Raw genomic sequence first — 20,076 nt, forward strand, 5'->3', positions numbered from 1 at the left:
CAGGGCAGGATAAGGGCCTAGCTCTCTTGGTCACTGACTGCTTCAGCCCACTGGGCTTGTCTAGACTAGAATAAAAACATGTATTTCTAAAACTGTAGTCCAGACAAGCCCGCTCTTCCTTTTTCCTATCTGGGCCCCTGAATTTGTTACCTTGGAAACTCCTAGCTCTGGTCTGAATGGGCTCTATTGGAGGGTCTGGACATTAACCCTGCTTTAGCGCAGCTGCTCTGCAACAGAAAAGAACCTCTACGGATTTATGTGGGGACGGCTTCTCTGCAAACCCCATCCACACGAAAAGGCTTAATCCACATCCCTTAACGACCATCTGGATGCTGTTACAGTGGGGTGTCCCTGGGGCCAGTCCTTCTACATATGAAGTGTTTCATATTGCATACTTCTCGTGACACTTCCCTGGGGTATCCTAGGTTGCAAGGCACCTCGCTATTACCTGCCCTTAACCTCTGACAACACAAGCGCCACCTGCCAGGCCTCTGCAGACCTTGCTCTCTCTGTACAGGTTAGTGATAGGGACTCTCTAACCCGAGTCCTCCAAGCGTCCCTTTGCAGTGCCCTGTCCCTGTTCCACTGAACGTTCACGGAACTCTGTGATGCGCTGCTCCCACAGCTTGGAAGAGTCAGCTTGGGATCACCACTCTGCATAACACGCACCACACAGATATGGATATAGTGAAAACAAGAATAAAGCTTATTATCAAAGGACAGAGATTCCAATAATAGGAAGAAAGAATATTGGAAACAAATGGTTACATATCAAACAAAATCAAAATACACTTTCTAGAGCCTAAACTTAAATCACCAAACATGCTTGTCTCTCTCACCAACAGAAGTTGGTCCAATAAAAGATATTAACTCACCCACCTTGCCTCTGTAATATCCTGGAATCGACACAGATACAACTACACTGCAGAAGATATTTCCCTGTCTCATACAAGATAGCTTAAAAAGTCCTTTTTCCCAGTATTTTCAGCCAGGTTGGCTGAGATCCTGCTTTCATAAAATCAAGCCCCCTGGCAGCTTGTCCTCACAGACTGGATGATTCCTGGGGGTTCATCTTACCTATGTAGACCAGGCCAGACCTTTGATGTTCATCTGAAAATAGGATTCCAGCCTCCCTCTGTTGTTTACCTCTTCCTGTTCATCTCCTTCTGAAGCGTCCACAAGCTCTTCATTAGCATTTGTCTCCCTTGCTAATAGACTTTTATTGTGAGATTCACAGTGGTCCACCTCCCACTTTGTCTGGAGAAGTTTGTTGCATGACATGCTAACTTTGTGTGACCTGCCTTTAACCTCAAGGCCTAGAGAACATAATTTTCAGCATATACACATAACTCCTCACGTTTTCCATACGTACATTTCATAATAACTATGAGGCCCAGTGTGACACAGGCTTTCAGCAGGGACTTTATCTTTCTCTATCCCTGTACCCATACGTACCCCTAAGCCATCTGCCAGTTGGCATCCTTGGGTCACACATATATTTTGAGTCATTACATGCATTTTATTAACACTTTCAGCATAACAGTTCAGACTAGTAAGCAGCGTATTGCATACACCACCTGATGGAAGATTTCAAGATTGAGTCCCAGATTCTGATCTCATTGATACAGGCAAATTCCAGGATAAGTCTCTTAGGCTTGATTCTTCTCTCACTATAACTGGTACACAAGTTCAATTCCAGTGAACTTCAGTGGAGTTAGACCAGAATCTGGCTGTGCACGCCCCGCCCTGGGAACCTCCGCCAAAAACTCAAACTGCAACTCTCTGGGCTTGAGAAAGTTTGGCTAACTTTTGTTTTTCGTTTTCTTAGGCTTCTGTACATTATAGTTCTCAAAGTGGCAAAATGGCAATATGGCCGCTATTTCTACTTTACATCTACCTCCATCAGAAACAACAAGTTCTGGTGGCAAAATTTTGTCTTGGGAAATCCAGCCCAAATAGGGAGAACAAAGATTTATGAATAGCTAAATCAGATAAGGTGGAAATTTGTCATCTGAGCAGCATAGACCATGGCGACAGTCTCTCACTCTCATGCACATTCAGAGTAATTCCATTGAAGTCACACACTGAAGACCCAAAATGTTACATTAAAGTCAATGTACATCGTGTTACACTTGTTTAAAATGGGTGTGAATGAGAACAGAATAAGGTCCAATCCTTTTGTCAGAAAAAAAGGAATCATTTTATTGTTTGCATTGATACAATCACACACTAGATGGCACTATAGAACTAATAAATGGTACAACATTGAAACTAGCAGATAAGAAATTACTATTGGAAGTGAGCATTATACTATTATTTATTCATAAATGTGTTATTACAATAAACTAAACACATTTTCCTCCCTTGCAGACATACCTTGAAAACTGGCAACTGGTGTTGCTCTTTGATCTTTCCGTATAATTGCAGTGCCATGCAATATTTATGGGAAAAGTAAATCTGACTTGATGAAATATCCTTCCAGTTTTAAAAAGACAGGATATATAGTCTAGGAACATAATGCACTAAAATCTCATTCTGTGTCTCTTGTTTTAAATGTTGTATTGCTTATCTGTATATGTACCTAAACTATATTCCTCCTATGCTCTTCCCTGAAAAGATTTGGGGTAAAATTTTCAAAAGCTCATAAGGCCCATTTTCAAAACAGACTTAGGACCCCGAGACCCATTGACTTTCAGTGGGACTTAGGTTCTTTAATTGCTTAAGTCTGTTTTGGGGATTTAGGTTAAGTAAAGCTATGAAAGGGATGGATGCTCCATTTCATAGAGGATTTCAAGATCTCAAATTTGGCTTCATTTCAAATTGGAATGCAAACCAAATATTTTTAAATTCTCTGCAAAGGAAGATTTTGAAGAATTTCCATGTCAGGTGGGTCAAAATGTTTTAGTTTTGACTTTTTAAAGAAACAACAACTTTATAATACAAAATAAAAACAATTCAAAACAAAATGTGATTTCAAAGTAAAACAAAAAATATCAAAATTTTTCCCCAGTTTTCTTCCACAATTAAATTCCAGCAAAATTGACCTGATTTAGCAGAGCATTTTTATTTTGACAGCACTATATAATGTGATGGACTATCGTTTTCTTGAAGTTTCACCAGACAGCTCTACTTCTAAATCACTGAGGCACTTTTGAAAAAATAACATTTGATTGGCTGAAAAGATCCTGGTTAAAGATTTTAAAAACAAAGACTGTCCAAAAATACTACAAGGAGAACCATTCAGATCCATATTTTTGAAATTATTCAGCCTGTTCAAATTTTTCCAGCACACATACACATTCATCTGGGAAAGATGGGATTGGGGCAAAGGAGTTTAGCCACATAATTCTGCTGTTGAAAAATCAGACAAATTACATTAATTTCAGATTCTGATCTTAGTTTCATTGATGTAAATACAGAATAATTTTTCTGAAGTCAATGGAGCTCATTGAGATTTATAATCAAAATGTTCACCCCAGCAGGGCTGGCTCTAGACCCCAGCGCGCCAAGCGCGCGCGCGTGGGGCGGCATTTTAACTGGAGGGCGGCAGGCGGGTCCGGCGGACCTTCCGCAGTCATGCCTGCGGGAGGTCCAACGGAGCCGCGGGACGACCGGACGTCCCGCAGACATGAGGGCGGCGGGTGCGCTGGTCCCGCGGCTCGTGTGGACCTCCCGCAGGCATGCCTGCGGAAGCTCCACCGTAGGCGCAGGACCAGCGGCATGTCTGCGGGAGGTCCTGCGGAGGCGCGGGACCGGCGCCCGGCAGCGCAAGCGGCGCAGCGCAAGCAGCGCAGCGCGCCGCCCTGCTTGGGGCGGCGGAATTCGTAGAGTCGCCCCTGCACCCCAGACACTTGTATCAATTCTTCAACAGAACAAGCCCTCTTTTACCTTAGATGTATAAGCAAAGGGTACCAGAGTCTGTTAAATTCTGATCCATTGCCCATCCGAACTTACATTCACTATCAGAAAAGAGATGCTTTCTAAACATCCCTGAATTTAAAGCTGACTGTTTATAATTGGTGAAGTGTTACAAACATACTAAGTAATATGATTCTTGCAGTGGCATCAAAAATAACCCGATCCTGACTGCTGGTATCAGGGGTTCAATTATTCTGTTTATGGTGACTAATACTTTGGGTTTTCATTGCAGAAGTCATTAGCAGCAATAAATCGGTCTGAAAGTAGTTTTCGCTCAGAAAATATTAGGTAAGATACACTGTTACCCAAGTAAATATTAAACATAGGGTAACATTTTCAAAAGCACCTAAGTGACTTAGGAGTCCATGTTTAATGAGACAGGTGCTTTTGAAAATTTTACCCATGCAGTCATTAGAACTGGTTCGTCTAGGTCACTTCCAAGTCATCAAAGCTGATGGCCTTTCCCTGTCCTATGCAAAATTGGTTAGTGATTTCAGTCCTTTTCCTAGTGGACAACACCAGCAAAAATGGATTGTAAAGTCTTACTTAGATTGTAAGTTCTTTGGGGCAGGGGCTCACTTTTTGTTCTGGGTTCATACAGTGCTAGCACAGTGGGGTCCTGGTCCATGAGTGGGGCTCCCGTGCAACACAACTAATAGTAATAACAATAAACTGACACCAATTAGAACTATTGATAATCTTGGCAGAGGACAAAGACTGAGTTGTATGGCAGCTGGGCTACCATCTTAGCCCCAGAGTTGATCCCTCCAGGTCAAGGTTAGGGCACACTGACAATGTGTTAGCAGAACAGGAGGACGTTTAAACTCCCATTGCTTATACTGGATATGTGAACAAATAGCTTCTTTGGAGCTCTTATCACAACCACTAAATCCCACTTGACTATTTAAAAGAACAATGCAGTCCACCTTGGTTATATCCCACCTACAAAAACTGGATTTGACAAGCACGTGCAAGTAATCACTTGGGCATTAGTACTATAGTGTTGTTGGCACAAGTGCCCAGATAAATTTATTCTTAACAGGAATACTACCTAGTCATCTTTTATTACTATGACATTTGTACAGAAAGAGAAACTATAGATGTGTGTGCATATATCACAGTCACATGGCAAATGAGGTACAATCCAAACATGCTGAAAACTCAGCAGCAAGAAAGATTAGAATTTGGTAGTGGATGATTAACAATATGCATTAGAGACCTGATCCACTGAAGTCATGGAAAGATTCACATTGACTTCAAAAGGCTTTTGGTCAGGCCCTATATGCTTAATTTAAAAAAAAAATCCACAATTTGTCCTATTTCCTTCTCTGTTTAGCTTCATTTGGAGATTCTATTAGAAAAGTTAAAATGCTGCCTCTGTGTTTCCCACAGACAAGATTATTGATGGCTGAACCAGCAAGCCAAGCACTGCAGTGGAGACAGACATTCTAAAAATGTCAGATGCGTCACTACCATCCACATGCTGTTTGCTGAGCTAGTCGCAAACTCTGAAGGTTCACAGCAAAACCTTTTCAACTTGTGCCTGGTACCATATTATCACTGAACTCTCAGTTGTGGCAAGAATAAAAGAATCCACAAACAACAAAGGGAAATGTGCAGTCAGCATTACTGGAGTGCAGCCACGTACTAACCACCACTGCTTGATCCACACCAATGTTAGTACCTTCAGTCCAAAATTTGGTTTGATTTACACTGGTCCAACTTCACTGAAGTCAGTGGGTTTCCCTAATGTAACACAGAGCAGACTGTTGGGTCACATCATTTTTACTATTACTGATAACGGAAGACAAAGATCTAGGACCTGTTTTCCTTGTATTTCTTTACTCATAAAAATTTAGACCTTATTAACACCAAGCGACCCAGTGAACTCTGAGTAAAAGTAGATTAGGCCAGGCCCACACGTAGTGTAGAAACTAAATGGGATTGTAATCCAAAATTGAGTTTGCATTCTACCAGTGGCAAGGGTGGGACGGGGAGAGCCACAGCAAACCCCCAGTCGCCCACAGAGACTGTGACATACATACAGGATCCGGTCCTAGAACTGAATAATCAACTTGACAAACCTTTTGCTCCCCTGATTTTTTCCTGCTGCAGCCTGCCCCATACATGCAAATCAATGAACTTCTATTGACCAAAACAAAACAAAAATAGTACTAGATTAATCCTTTCTTTGTATGTTTCTGGACAACAGCCATTGGCCTTGGCATTCTGAGAAGAGATCAGTCAGTCACATAATGGAGCAGCAGCACTTTTTGGGGTAGTTCTCTGCATACACCCTATTTTCATCTCCATACACATAATAGGAATACCGTTTCCCTTGCCATTCGTATTCCACTTTAGTAAGAGGAATCAGCTCAATAGTTTGCCTCTGGAATAAAGAGAGAGACAGAAAATACAAGGATAATGAAGCTAAATCTATACAATACAGGACTATTTGTAAGCTCTCTTGGTGGCCTTCTCAAAAGCACTTTATGTAGCGCTTTGCATGTTTGAAGACCAGTGTAAACATTAAATAATTAATCCGCACCACACCCCTGGGTAAGAAAGCAGGTAAGTCCCATTTTACAGGTGTGGAAACTGAGGCACATAGAGACATGAGCTGACCTACCCACAGGCAATCAATGGCAGAGTTGAGATTCTAACCCAAGGAGTTCCTATCTCCCAGTACCATGTTCTATCTCGCTGGCAGTTCTCTTATGCTCAATTCTAACAATATTGCATTTTTCTTTATTATTACACTCGCCCCCCCATCCTCACCCCCATTCTAAATCAAATTAAAGATGTTTTAAAGGTCCTGGTATGCAGACACGTAAGAAAATCCAGTTCCTTTAATGTTAATAGTCATTATCCACCTGATGGAAAGTCTTTTGCGCTGGTGCTTGAAGAATGGTTTCAAATGGTCCAATAAAAAAGGGCACAGTGAGACTTGCATAAATGCTAAGCTGCTACAGTCTGACGTCCACAAACTAGTTGCTTTGCCTCCTCTTGTTAGATGTGGGCTGCAGTGCACTCACCTGTCTCAGTACACGAGATGTGGATGCAAACTGAGTGTGATGTTGCACAAGAGCATTTTGGGAAGCCTGACTTATGGAAGGATCAGGAAAATTCACAACAGGGTAAACCTGGAGAAATGGAAAATATTTAAGACACACAAATAGAAAGGAGATCACAATTACTTCCAAATATCAGGCCCATCTCAGTCCTGAGGTCTCTCGGGACTTGTCTCCACAGGGACACTTAGGAAAATTAATCTGAATTAACTACAGGTGGGAATTTTAAGTGGATAATGTTAAACTTCATTAAACCTGTGTGTGGACACCGTAATTCAGAATTAAAGTGGCTGTAATTCGGTTTAGTTTAATTCACTTCCAGAGTGAATTAAGGCCACTTCAGTTCTCAATTACAGTGCATTCAGACCGGGCTTTAATGCTGTTTAACTAATCAATTTAAAATTTAACCCATAGCCAATTCAGATTAATTTTCCTGAGTGTCGCAGTGGAGACAAACGCTCACTCACATGAGTAATCTTTATTCACAGCAGTGGAACAGATCAATGGAGCTATGCCACTTTACATCAATGAGGATCTGGCCAGTGAGGTCAATGGAATTGCTTGCATAAAGAAAAGCGACTCACGTGAGTATGGTTTTGTAGGACATTTTGTGCCAGTTGTAAAGAAAACAAAAGCATTCTTCCCTAGTATCTTTTTCAGCAGTCTTCACTGCTGCTAGGTGTTGCAGTTGCTAAAAACTAAGGGCCTGTCTGTGCTAGGTTTCAAAAGGGGGTTAGTCACACTAGTGCAAGCCATGTCTTACACCACCTACACTGGGGCAAAAAGTATACACAAACCCTATGGGCTAAATCTTGAAAAGCAATATGCTCTGGATTTCCAGGGTAGTCACCTAATTGCATTTGATTGTGGATCCCTTGGCAGGATCTACAAGAATCACTGCAATCCACTCCAAATATACCCTGCAGGAAATCAATATGTATCATCCATTTTGTAGCTCCTCCAAAAGTGGGTGGTTAAGAAGGACTTGGAGTGTGTTATGAAATACCAAGCCACCTCAAACACGAGTGCTGATATTATTATTATTTGTATTATGGCCGCACCTAGAAGCCCCAGACATGGGTTCAAACACAGAACCAGTCTGAGATTAACAAACTATGATAGATGCTATGCAGGGGTGCCTGGTCCCTGGAGAACCTCTACAGGGTTAGCCACCAGGAAGATCAGAAGACATTGCGTTTATATTTGCTATTTAAAAGCTCCTGCAAATATGTAACTGTGAGAGGAACAAAGCTGCAAAATTTGGATCTGGATTTCCAACATCACCAAGCCGGATGCTGTTTAGGTCTGGGTTTTTTCTTTGGGACCATCTCTAATGTAAACTGCATGTAACTAAATATATTTGAAATTTATTTTTTTGTGTGTGAGCACTGGGAATTTATGTGAGCCCAGTGACCATAAACCCATACACTGCTAGCCCAATAGATATATGACCGACAGGCTAAATGCAGGGAAAGTGCGGCTTTCCATCCACAGGTGTAGAAATGGGACGACATTATCTGCTAGTGTTAATTAGCACAGCTTAAATGGAACTGCACCAGTTTATGCCAACAGAGGATCTGGCCCATTTTTGTGGGAAATATAATGAGATCCACGTTGCAGGGATTTACAGGACCTTCCCCTGGTCTGAATAGTAAAAGGTGTTGAACATCTCTCACTCCCATTGACTTAATTTGGGATTTGCGGGTGAGCAGCACCTCTGGTCATCAAGCCAAAGAGGTGAATTGATACACACACAAAATATCCCAAACCAGCAATTGGCCCTGAGTCCTTTCATAACAGGAAAATCCTACTGTAGATGACATTTGAGAATTAACTAATTTAGTTACATTAGTAACTAGAAAAACAGAGCGCTGTGTTCTCAAACGTCTTTTTCTTCTTTTGATACTTTAAATTCTTAGTAAACTCCACCTCAGGCTATGTGAGTTGTTCTGTTTCCAGACCTGTCATTTTGCTACTTCAAGAGGTGATAGAGTCTAGAGTTTCATTACCATGGACTGTTCATCAACAAACATCTTCTGCCCAGTGACCTCCTTGAAGAGATCAGCAGGAAACCCAGATCTTTGGTCCGCCACGTATTCAAAAATGTTGTTGTTCCTATAAGAACAAGGACACAAATATTGCCACCTATTGTACCTCCCCTTACTCAAATGGATTTTAGAGGGCCCTTCTTTATGTGTTTCTTGTGCTACAAAAACATCAAACTCCACAAGGCAGAGTTGTTAAATATGTTCTCTGATCTGTACTGAGGTTCCTGGTGGTAGAGCTTTAAACATAACACATGGTATTCTTTGTACTTTTCTAATGATAATATGGAGGCATGCTATGCTAAAATGCAAACTTTGAGACTTTGGCATTCAAATTCCAGTTGTAGTGGATCCAACTGAAATGCTGAGATGGTTTATTTATATTTGTTCTTTGGAACAATCCTCTTACAAAACCCATCAACTGATATTAAAATAAAATGCCTTTAAAAATTACAAATATTAAAATAACAATGGCTGAACATTTTTAAGTTGGTGACTGGGCCAACAGAGGACAACAGGGGTTTAATTCAGACCAATGTAAAACAATCTGGGAACTCTAACCCAATCTGGGGCCTGAAAAGTCGAAGAAGATACTGCACTACAGTAGATTAGCAAAGGGACAGGATACAAAGCAAGAGATAAAACTGCTGTTCTGCAAGGCACTTGTTAGACCACCCCGTCTGGTACTCCATGTACTACCCTGGTCATTGAATCAGGGAAGGACTTTTTTCTCCTTCATATGAAACGCAGTGTAGAACAACAAGGATCTCATTAATTAAATAAGCAGGGAACAACTCTCCTATTCTCTACTGTGGCTCTTCCTTAAATAGGCATCAATGATTAAACAGCCAGTGATGTGATACTGAGTCCAGTCCTAACCTAAGTTTCTTTGTTGCTGGCACGACATCAGAGAGATGAGCTGCTGACATAGCCCATAGCTTTGATCCTATCTTAGTACGGGGCCACAACTAAGCTTTCAACTTCACTGTGATTACTGTACATTTTCAGGAAGCTTGTCTCCTCCAACACCCTTCTTAAGATGCTGCTCTCTTCTGGAGCTTTCTGGTACATTTCAACAGACTTTTTGAAATGATAATTAGCTGGTATGGATTTGTGTACAGCCCAACTTTGTGAAGCTGGTAATGTTCCTGAAATCCTAACGGCCCCCTTCCCGAGGGAAAGCAATACATCACAATCCAGCCTGTCAGAACATTGCCGATTTAACCCTGTATGCACCACGGTGAGGACGAAGGAGCTTCTCTGTAATTATTTAAAGTTTTATTAGACTTGCCATTTGACTTGAAGCTCAATGTAGTACAGCAACTCTCCTTTTCCTGCACACGTTATGCAGGTTTTGTGGCCTGAACCAGAACAACTGTTGCATCTGTAGACAAAAAAATGATAATTACAGTGGATGGTGAGAAACTATTACCACAGTGATTTTGGATACATATTCTGTGTGTGTGCGTGCACACATACACATCATACTTCATTTGGTACCACATTGGAGATCCAGTCCAGCCGAGGCTTACTATTTGCCATCGTGTCTACTACCAGGAGTGGTCTCACTGAAGAACATGACTTCAGAAAGTCACTGACCCATTGACTCATGGTAGTAAGTACTTTACCCGTTAGTATTTATAGTATTGAGTCCTAATCCGGTATTTTATATGTATGGGTAAGCCATGGAGTCTACTCTCTGTTTCCAATCACAAGTTTATTCACACTTAGCATGATTCTATGAGTGTTTCCAGCAGCAACTAGACAGCTTCACTGCAATGTCTTAGGTAGCTGATGCCACCAAAGCACTGGGGAAACATTGTTCTCCAAGCACAAGGTTCAGTTTCATGTACAGAGTGGTTCTGCCACTGAGGCACTGCCACCCGCTCAGAAAAATGAGATGGTATAATCACAGTACAACAGACTGACACTATTCGCAGCTGTGAATTTCAAAGAATAGCTCTTCCAGAGCTAGGCTGCAGCTGGGTTGAACTCTCCCACTACCCTCCTGCCTTGGAGAGAATTGCTTCCCCTGTAACTCATGGCTTCCTAGGGAAGCCACTGAAGGCAGTAAATCTTCACAAACAGACAAGGGGTGTCAACACGAGGCTTCCAGGCAGGAAGTAACCAGTGGAGGGAAACTCCATGCTATGCAAAGAAATGGAGAGGAGCTTACTCCTAGGTGGGAAGGAAGCTGGATGGGATCTACAGGTCCAGTTTTGAAGAGCGCACTAAAAAACTCTGGGCCAGCCCCGGCCCCATAATGAATAACACATTTTGCTCATTCCAGCAGGAGTTTCAACAGCAACAGCTGGACTTCATTGATTATCCTGGGCAGCCACAGCCCAGTACTGAGGGGCATTTTCACAAACCAACCAATACTTGTACAGCTACGTTGGCTAGCTGAGCCCACCTAAGAATCTGACCTTGAACTGTCCCTGAATGTAGCATTATTCCACCCCTGCTGCCAATGAGCCACAGTTTTGAGGCTGATGCTAATTAAAATATGGACTTGTCAGGTTGGCTTCTCCTTGAGTATTGACTCACCTGCTCCGTCCAGAACCTCTGCAGTGTGTGCACCTGTCCTTATTCAGTTGTTTCCCAGAGCCATGACAAATCCAGCACTGTACCTGCATTAATTAGATGGAAAACTCAGAGCCATATATACTTTGCCAGAGCAGTTTGCTGCTGTTGCAACCTTCATTTCCTCACGTGGAAAACAGATTGCAACTTTAATAGACTCATAGATCTTTAAGTCCAGAAGGGGTCATTAGATCTTCTAATCTGTATAACACAGGCCACAGAATTTCACAGAGTTACCCCTGTACTGAGTCCTGTAATGTGTTTGACCAAAGCACTCCTAATAAGCATAATTAATCTTTAAGGGCCCTACTTCACAAAACTCCATTGCACTCAGCATCTGACTACATAAGTTAGTCCCTAACTGCTTGAGAGATGAACTGCTTGAGAGATGCTTAGATCTGTGAGCTCTTTGTGACAGAAACTGTCTTTTTGTTCTGTGTCCGTACAGTGCCTAGCACCATAGGGTCCTGGTCCATGACAGAGACTCCCTGGCACTACGATAATACAAATAATAAATAACAATCAATGCTGTAAAACAGAGCACAATCCAATTGTGAACTCTTCACTGCCAACCGCACTCGCCTTCTAACCTTCCAAAGCTATTTGATTTCTGCATCTTTGCCTGGTTCTTATCTCAACACCTTTCCCCAGAATGAATTCAGTCCTAAGCAAAGGATCCCCTTACACATGGCTACTCACCTTTCTTCTTCCATGACACTTTGTGCAGCGAATTGTACCTGAACATCGACAATTATGGCAGCCCTTAAATCAAAGGAGAAATTTTAAAGGCAGCCAGTGGTTTGACATTTCTTTAATGTAGCTGTTTATGTAACTACCTGGACACCTCTTGGTATCCCTCCTCCAAAAAAAGACAATGGGATTTTTTTTTTCTTCTTTTGTGGAAACATTCTAGAGAAACCTCATTCTTTACACTTTTATAAGGCCTTTCATTCAAGGTTCTTAAAGCTACCTACAGCCAAATTACAACCACCCTTCTACAGGTGGAATTGCGAGAGAAGATATTAAGTGTGTCTTTTGTTTTGCAAAGTAGCTGTAAGCTCATTGGTGCCAACACCCCAAGGTCCATCCAATCACGTGGGAGAGTGATTTTGAATGACAGCCCATATAAGCACTTCTATAATTTGTTTGAAGTAAGGCTAAAACATTCAGCCCATGTTTACACTAGGGAATTTTAGGAGGCGAAACTGTCACCAGTGATAACACTGGTTCAACTAGACCTTGTGGTAGCACTAGTGAGAGCCACGGTGTAGACAAAAAATCATGATAAACCAGTATTAGCACAGGTGGTAGAGAAGCAAGAAGGGAACAGTCTATGTGAGAGCACGAATGCTCAGTCTGTATGCTGGAGCTCTCATCGGGCAGGGCTACATCTGTGAGTTACAAGCTGCTCTTCGCTTACGGATTCTGATTTTCCTTCCAAAGAAAACACCCACAGAAATAAATTAAACTAGGATACCATGTCCTGTGACTCTGTCAGTTCATTTCTTTCCCTATAAGGGGATAACTGGAATTCAAACATTCCTGACTACAATGAAGCACTTATTGATTATTGTAACAGACAGGTAAACTGAGGCACAGAGCAGCACTTGCCCAAAGTGAGACTGTGTCAGAGCTGGGACTAGCACTCAGGAGTAACGATCCCCAGTTCACTTGCTTTACCCATAATACCATATCACAGCATATATTAGACTCCTATTCAGTTTGCTCTTGGTCTTTCTTCGTGGCTGTGTATTGCCCATTTTACCCCCTCTCACTCCTCCCCACCTTTAAGAAGTAAGGTTTAAATGATGGAAGAGGTCAGATATTTAAAGTGAGAGAACTCTCTCAAAATTCCTTTCTTATTACAGAAGCAAGGGAAAGAAAAACATCTATTAAATCACATCCTATTAAAATGTCCCAAAGCATCTCTTTTCCTGGACTGTAGCACTGCTTTCCCAAAAGACAGGGCTTTTCCTCACAAAATACCAGTCCCTCTTGGGCACAATTTTACAAAACACCAAAAAACGGCTCAAGGGAAGCAGAAAGTGATGCTTCCATATTTGGATAACAATTTTAAATAGAAATTAAAATGTTAAAAAACAAATAACTCTCTTGCTTATAATTAAATTATTTGGGATTCTGATAGCGCTAATTCATCTTGATATAAAACAGCTCCTAAACCTGCCACATACCTTTAACAAACTTATCCAGTCCTGTAGGTTCAAACTCTCTCTCTCTCTGAAATAATACCTCACTCCTATATAGCACTTTTCCCTCATAGATCTAAGAACACTTTACAAAGGAGGTAAGTATCAGCTATGTTATATTAGCTTTTACACTCCATATATACGCACATTGGGCTTGATACATGATTGTCCTAAGAACCCTAAATGGGAATGGGGTATCTCCTAGTGTAGGAGTAACCTGCAGATGGTGCAATACTGGCATAACTGGCTCTATGCGTCTTCCCCTCCACTCCGCACTGAAGCCCTCACAGCAGAGTGGCATCAGAGGGATTCTTTGAGGAGTGAAAGTGGCTACCGTGTTCCCCTGCCCCAGCTATCATAATAGCCCATTAGGGAAGCAGGTTTACACAGCTCAGTTCAAATTAGGGCCACCCTGAGGCGGAGGATGTCCCCAGCTGGTCAAAGACAGGGGAGCATAAACTCTGGCAAATGAAGTATAAAAATATGAGTCGGAAGGTCAAAAAAGAACCTGAAGAACAGCTAGACAGAGTATTAGCAAAAAAAGTATTAGCAAAAAAATTTTTAAATACATCAGAAGCAGGAAGCCTGCTAAACAACCAGTGGGGCCACTGGACGATCAAGATGCTAAAGGAGCACTCATGGATGATAAGGCCATTGCGGAGAAATGAAATGCATTATTTGCATTGGTCTTCACAGCTGAGGATGTGAGGGAGATTCCCAAACCTGAGCCATTCTTTTTAGGTGACAAATCTGAGGAACTGTCCCAGACTGAGGTGTCATTAGAGGAGGTTTTGGAACAAATTGATCAACTAAACAGTAATAAGTCACCAGGACCAGATGGTATTCCCCCCGAAGAGTTCTGAAGGAACTCAAATGTGAAATGTCAGGACTAATAACTGTAGTCTGTAACCTATCATTTAAATCAGCATCTGTACCAAATGACTGAAGGATAGCTAATGTGACGCCAATTATTAAAAAAGGCTCCAGAGGTCACCGAGGCAAATACAGGCCAGTAAGCCTGACTTCAGTACTGGCCAAACTGGTTGAAACTATAGTAAAGAATAAAATTGTCAGATACATAGACAAACATAATTTGTTCGGGAAGAGTCAACATGATTTTTGTAAAGAGAAATCATGCCTCACCAATCTACAAGAATTCTTTGAGTGGGTCAACAGTCATGTGGACAAGGGGGATCCAGTGGATATAGTGTATTTAGATTTTCATAAAGATTTTGACACGGTCCCTCTCCAAAGGCTCTTAAGCAAAGTAAGCTGTCATGGGATAAGAGGGAAGGTCCTCTCATGGATTGGTAACTGGTTAAAAGATAGGAAACAAAGGGTAGGAATAAATGGTTAGGTTTCAGAATGGAGAGAGAGGTAAATACTGGTGCCCCCCCCCAGGGGTCTGTACTGGCCCAGTCCTATTCAACATATTCATAAATGATCTGGAAAAAGGGGTAAACAGTGAGGTGGCAAAATCTGCAGATGATACAAAACTACTCAAGATCGTTAAGTCCCAGGCAGATGGCGAAGAGCTACAAAGGGAGCTCTCAAAACTGGGTGAGTGGGCAACAAAATGGCAGATGAAATTCAATGTTGATAAATGCACATTGGAAAACATAATCCCAACTATACATATAAAATGATGGGGTCTAAATTGGCTGTTACCAGTCAAGAAAGAGATCTTGGAGTCATTGTGGATAGTTCTCTGAAAACATCCACTAATTGTGCAGTGGCAGTGAAAAAGGTGAACAGAACGTTGGGAATCATTAAGAAAGGGATAGATAATGTGGAAGCAGGGAAAGAATTAATAAGGATTTGAAGGGGATCTTAATGCATGTCAGTCAGTTAGCAAGAGTTAGCCCAGCTGTAGCCCTAATGACGTGAGAAGCAAGGATAGTGTGAGGCAGAGGGAAAGAACTGTGTAAAAAGTTATTACGACCTTGTAACTGATAACCAAATATGCAGCCTGGTGTCTTCTAGGAGTGAGAAAACAAGATAGCAGAATGGCTTATGTATAAACAAAATGAAGTTGTTGCTCTTGATTGTCTGTATTATTGCTAGTTATTGTCTGTAACAAAAGTATAAACGCTTGCTGTAATTGTTTACCAGTTGAGAGACCTGTCCGGGACTGGGGCGACCCTGTGTCCTATGGCACTCTCTCCCTCCATTGTAATTACTGGAGAAATAATAAAGTATTTGATTTTACTGCACCCAACAGAAAAAGCGAGAACTGAGTTTTTCTCCGACAATAATAAGGCAGAAAATATCATATTGCCTCTATATAAATCCATGGTATGGCCACATCTTGAATACTGTGTGCAGATGTGGTCACCCCATCTCAAAAAAGATATATTGGAATTGAAAAAGATTCAGAAACGGGCAACAAAAATGATTAGGGGTATAGAATGGCTGCCATAGGAGGAGAGATTAATAAGACTGGGATTTTTCAGCATGAGTGGTGTGGAGAAAATAAATAAGGAAGTGTTATTTACTCCTTCTCATAACACAAGAACTAGGGGTCACCAAATGAAATTAATAGGCAGCAGGTTTAAAACAAACAAAAGGAAGTATTTTTTCACACAATGCACAGTTAACCTATTGAACTCCTGGCCAGAGGATGTTGTGAAAGCCAAGACAATAACAGGGTTCAAAAAAGAACTCGATACATTCATGGAGCATAGGTCCATCAATGGGCTATTAGCCAGGATGGGCAGGGATGGTGTCCCTAGCCTCTGTCTACCAGAAGCTGGGAATGGGCAACAGGGGATGGATCACTTGATGATTACGTGTTCTGTTCATTCCAGGGCCGCCCAGAGGGGGGGCAAGAGGAGCAATTTGCCCCAGGCCCCGGGCCCCACAGGGGCCCCCACGAGAGTTTTTCGGGGGCCCTGGAGCGGGGTCCCTCACTCGCTCCAGGGGGCCCAGAAATCTCTTGCGGGGCCGGGCCCAGGAGCTTCTTCCGCTCCTGGTCTTCGCTGGTGGGGGGTCCTTCCCCACTGGCAAATTACCGCCGAAGCGGGACCCGCTGCCGAAGTTCAGCTCGGTCTTCGGCGGTAATTCGGCGGTGGGGGGCCCTTCCATTCCGGGACCCACCGCCAAAGTGCCCCGAAGACCCGCGGTGGGGGCCCCCCGCCGCCGAACTACCGCCGAAGACCGGGCTGCACTTCGGCGGCGGGTCCCGCTTCGGCGGCAGGGGGCCCCTGCCATGGGTCTTTGGGGCACTTCGACGACAGGGGAGGGCCCCCGCCGCGGGTCTTCGGGGCACTTCGGCGGTGGGTCCCGGAACAGAAGGGCCCCCCACTGCCGAAGACCCCTGGCCCCCGGAATTCTCTGGGCGGCCCTGGTTCATTCCCTCTGGGGCACCTGGCATTGGCTACTGTTGGAAGACAGGATATTGGACATGATACTTGGTCTGACCCAGTATGGCTGTTCTTATGTTCTTATTAGGTGCAAAAGTAACTTAAAGCTGCCTTAGGCGTCACTTCAGTCCCTGTGAATGAAATGTGACCCCATTATAACAGTGGTCTCCATAATGTGGGGCGCCTCCTTAGGTGGACACAGAGGAACATTTGAGGAGGTGCAGCAGGGCCCCCAGTTCTGCTCCGGCCCCAGCTCCTGGCCTCAGCCACTGGTTCCCGTCCCCCAGCTGCAGACCCAGCCTCGTCTCCTGGCTTTCGGCCCAGCCACAACTCCGGCCACAGCATCGACCCCGGCCCCAACTGTGGCCACGCTCCCAACCCTGCTCCTAACCATGGCTTGGGGGTGGGGGCACAGCAGGGGTTAGGAAGGGCACACAGTGAAAAGTTTGGGTACCACTGCATTATAAGTTTGCTCGTGCACCACCAAAGTCAATGGCAAAATACTCCCACTGACTTGAGTGGTGCAAGTGGTACCCAAGTACATATGTGTGTAGATTGCAGGGGGAAATGAAACATATTGGGTCTAATCTTCTATTCAGATCAGAGTCAACGGAAGGAGTGGATGCTCCATGTCTCTGAAAATAAGGTCTGTCTTTCTAGCTAGTATTTAAATGTGTGCTCAGAGTAGAAAGTTTTGCAAACTGAATCTCAGCACCTAGCACACTGCAGCTTTAGCGAGCATACAGCACTTTGTGAGCACCTTTCCAATTTTACACCAGCTCATTAGGAAAACAAACTGCATATTAACTCCCTTTGTTTTGCTGTTGTATCTGCTGAAGACCGATACCCACCAAGAGCCAGCGTCATAAAAATACAAATGGCCCAGTATCAAATCACAGAAATTACCTCCATCGTAAAACATGAATAAGTGTCCATATGTTTCCCACTACAAGGCCAAATCCTGAGCGGGGCTGTATGCCTGCAATGTCGGTGGAGACAGGATAGGAGCACCCCCCAGGATTTGGCCCACAGCTATTTAAAGCTGGGGAAAAGATATTCATTGTTTTGACATTCAGGGTATCGCCTAACAGCTTAAAATGCCTCTTGCTAATAAAGCAGACCTTGGTTTATGGAGCAGCTATTCTACCACACTGAGGCCTGGTCTACACTACGCGTTTAAACGAATTTAGCAGCATTAAACCGATTTAACCCTGCACCCGTCCACACAACGCGGCCCTTTATATCGATATAAAGGGCTCTTTAAACCGGTTTCTGTACTCCTCCCCGACGAGGGGAGTAGCGCTGAAATCGGTATTACCATGTCGGATTAGGGTTAGTGTGGCCGCAAATCGACGGTATTGGCCTCCGGGCGGTATCCCACAGTGCACCATTGTGACCGTTCTGGAAAACAATCTGAACTCGGATGCACTGGCCACGTAGACAGGAAAAGCCCCGCGAAATCTCCAGGCTATGATAGACAGAGGCCACAGCACAGTGCTGTGTGACAAGCGTAACGGAAAGCCAAAGAATCAACTGGACGCTCATGGAGGGAGGGAGGGGGTACTGAGGACTCCAGCTATCCCACAGTCCCCGCAGTTTCCGAAAAGCATTTGCATTCTTGGCTGAGCTCCCAATGCTTGAAGGGTCAAAAACATTTTCCCAGGCGTCTGCCAGGGCAATCCCCAGGGAAAAAGGGCGTGAAATGATTGTCTGCCGTTGCTTTCACAGAGGAAGGATTGAGTGACAACATTTACCCAGTATCACCCGCAACACTGTTTTTGCACTGGGATCTCAACTCAGAATTCCAATGGGCGGGGGAGACTGCGGGAACTATGGGATAGCTACGGGATAGCTACCCACAGTGCAACGCTCCGGAAATCGACGCTAGCCTCGGTACATGGACGCACACCGCCGAATTAATGTGCTTAGTGTGGCCACGTGCACTCGACTTTATACAATCTGTTTTATAAAACCAGTTTATGTAAAATCGGAATAATCCTGTAGTGTAGACATACCCTCATAGTCCCCTAAATGGGGCTAAATGCTGGCACAGTGGCTGTGCACTCAGAAACAGCTGTCACGCCTTCTTGGGTGATAAAAGCTTGATCTTGCAACTCTTACTAAGCTTTATTCATGTGACTAATTCTTACCCATGCTAGTATTCCCATTGAGGTCAATGGGCAAGTGGGGATTAATCACATGAGTAAGGGTTGCAGGATCAGAGCCTAGAACCCATTTTGTTGAGCAACAGCACATAGCTTGGGACAGCTGCCTTCACTTCTCTCTCTTGGAGGATGGAGTTTTCAAAATCACTTAGCGCTAGCCTCACTCTGCTCCCATTGAACTCTCTCTTAAAAACCCCATTGACTTCAGTGAGAATACAGCAAGGCCATCACAGTGCTTTTGTAAATCCCACCATTTTCTTGTGAGAATATTGACAATTTAACTTCCACCTGTAAAATCAGCAGCCATGAGCTGAGAAGACTTTCCCCTAATCTCTCATCCAAAGATCAGAAAATACCTGTTGGCTAGCTGCTTGTTTCTGTGGTGCATTTCTATCGATAGAAACAATGGCAGAATGTGACTGAAGATGTCATAGAAAAATACCGGACTGCGATGGAGTGTTCACCCCACACTTGAAGACTAAGAAGAGGGCTAATTAACCCTACAGGCCACGGCTGAGAGAATCAAGTGGCTAAGTAATTCCTGGATTGAGTGAGGGAGTCCAGCATGGGAGGAACAAGCTGGGTTGGGGCTATAAAGGCAGGAAATTGGCAGCAGAAAGGGGCTGCTGGGAAAGTCTGCAGTCACTCCCCAGGAGAACGGAGGTGTGTTTGGGCTGGCAAACCAGTGATGGGAAAAGACAGGAAGGCAGGACCGGGCTCAGGGA

General features: G+C 43.5%; 1 protein-coding gene across 2 annotated transcripts in view; it reads right to left on the reverse strand.

The window, feature by feature from the left end:
• Positions 1–3,714: 3,714 nt before the first annotated feature.
• The window catches only part of LOC123375029 (protein SSUH2 homolog), a 41,225-nt gene continuing 24,863 nt past the window's right edge, over positions 3,715–20,076 (reverse strand). For both annotated transcript variants that reach the window (XM_045025582.1, XM_045025581.1), the window contains 6 exons: positions 12,317–12,379; positions 11,582–11,664; positions 10,326–10,418; positions 8,999–9,104; positions 6,954–7,061; positions 3,715–6,307 (listed from right to left, as the gene is read on the reverse strand). In XM_045025582.1, the coding sequence (XP_044881517.1) occupies positions 6,167–6,307; positions 6,954–7,061; positions 8,999–9,104; positions 10,326–10,418; positions 11,582–11,664; positions 12,317–12,379 (594 nt within the window). In that variant the 3' untranslated portion in view covers positions 3,715–6,166. The remainder of the gene's footprint in view (positions 6,308–6,953; positions 7,062–8,998; positions 9,105–10,325; positions 10,419–11,581; positions 11,665–12,316; positions 12,380–20,076) is intronic.

This window comes from Mauremys mutica, chromosome 7 (genome assembly GCF_020497125.1).
Source record: "Mauremys mutica isolate MM-2020 ecotype Southern chromosome 7, ASM2049712v1, whole genome shotgun sequence".
NCBI lineage: Eukaryota > Metazoa > Chordata > Testudines > Geoemydidae > Mauremys > Mauremys mutica.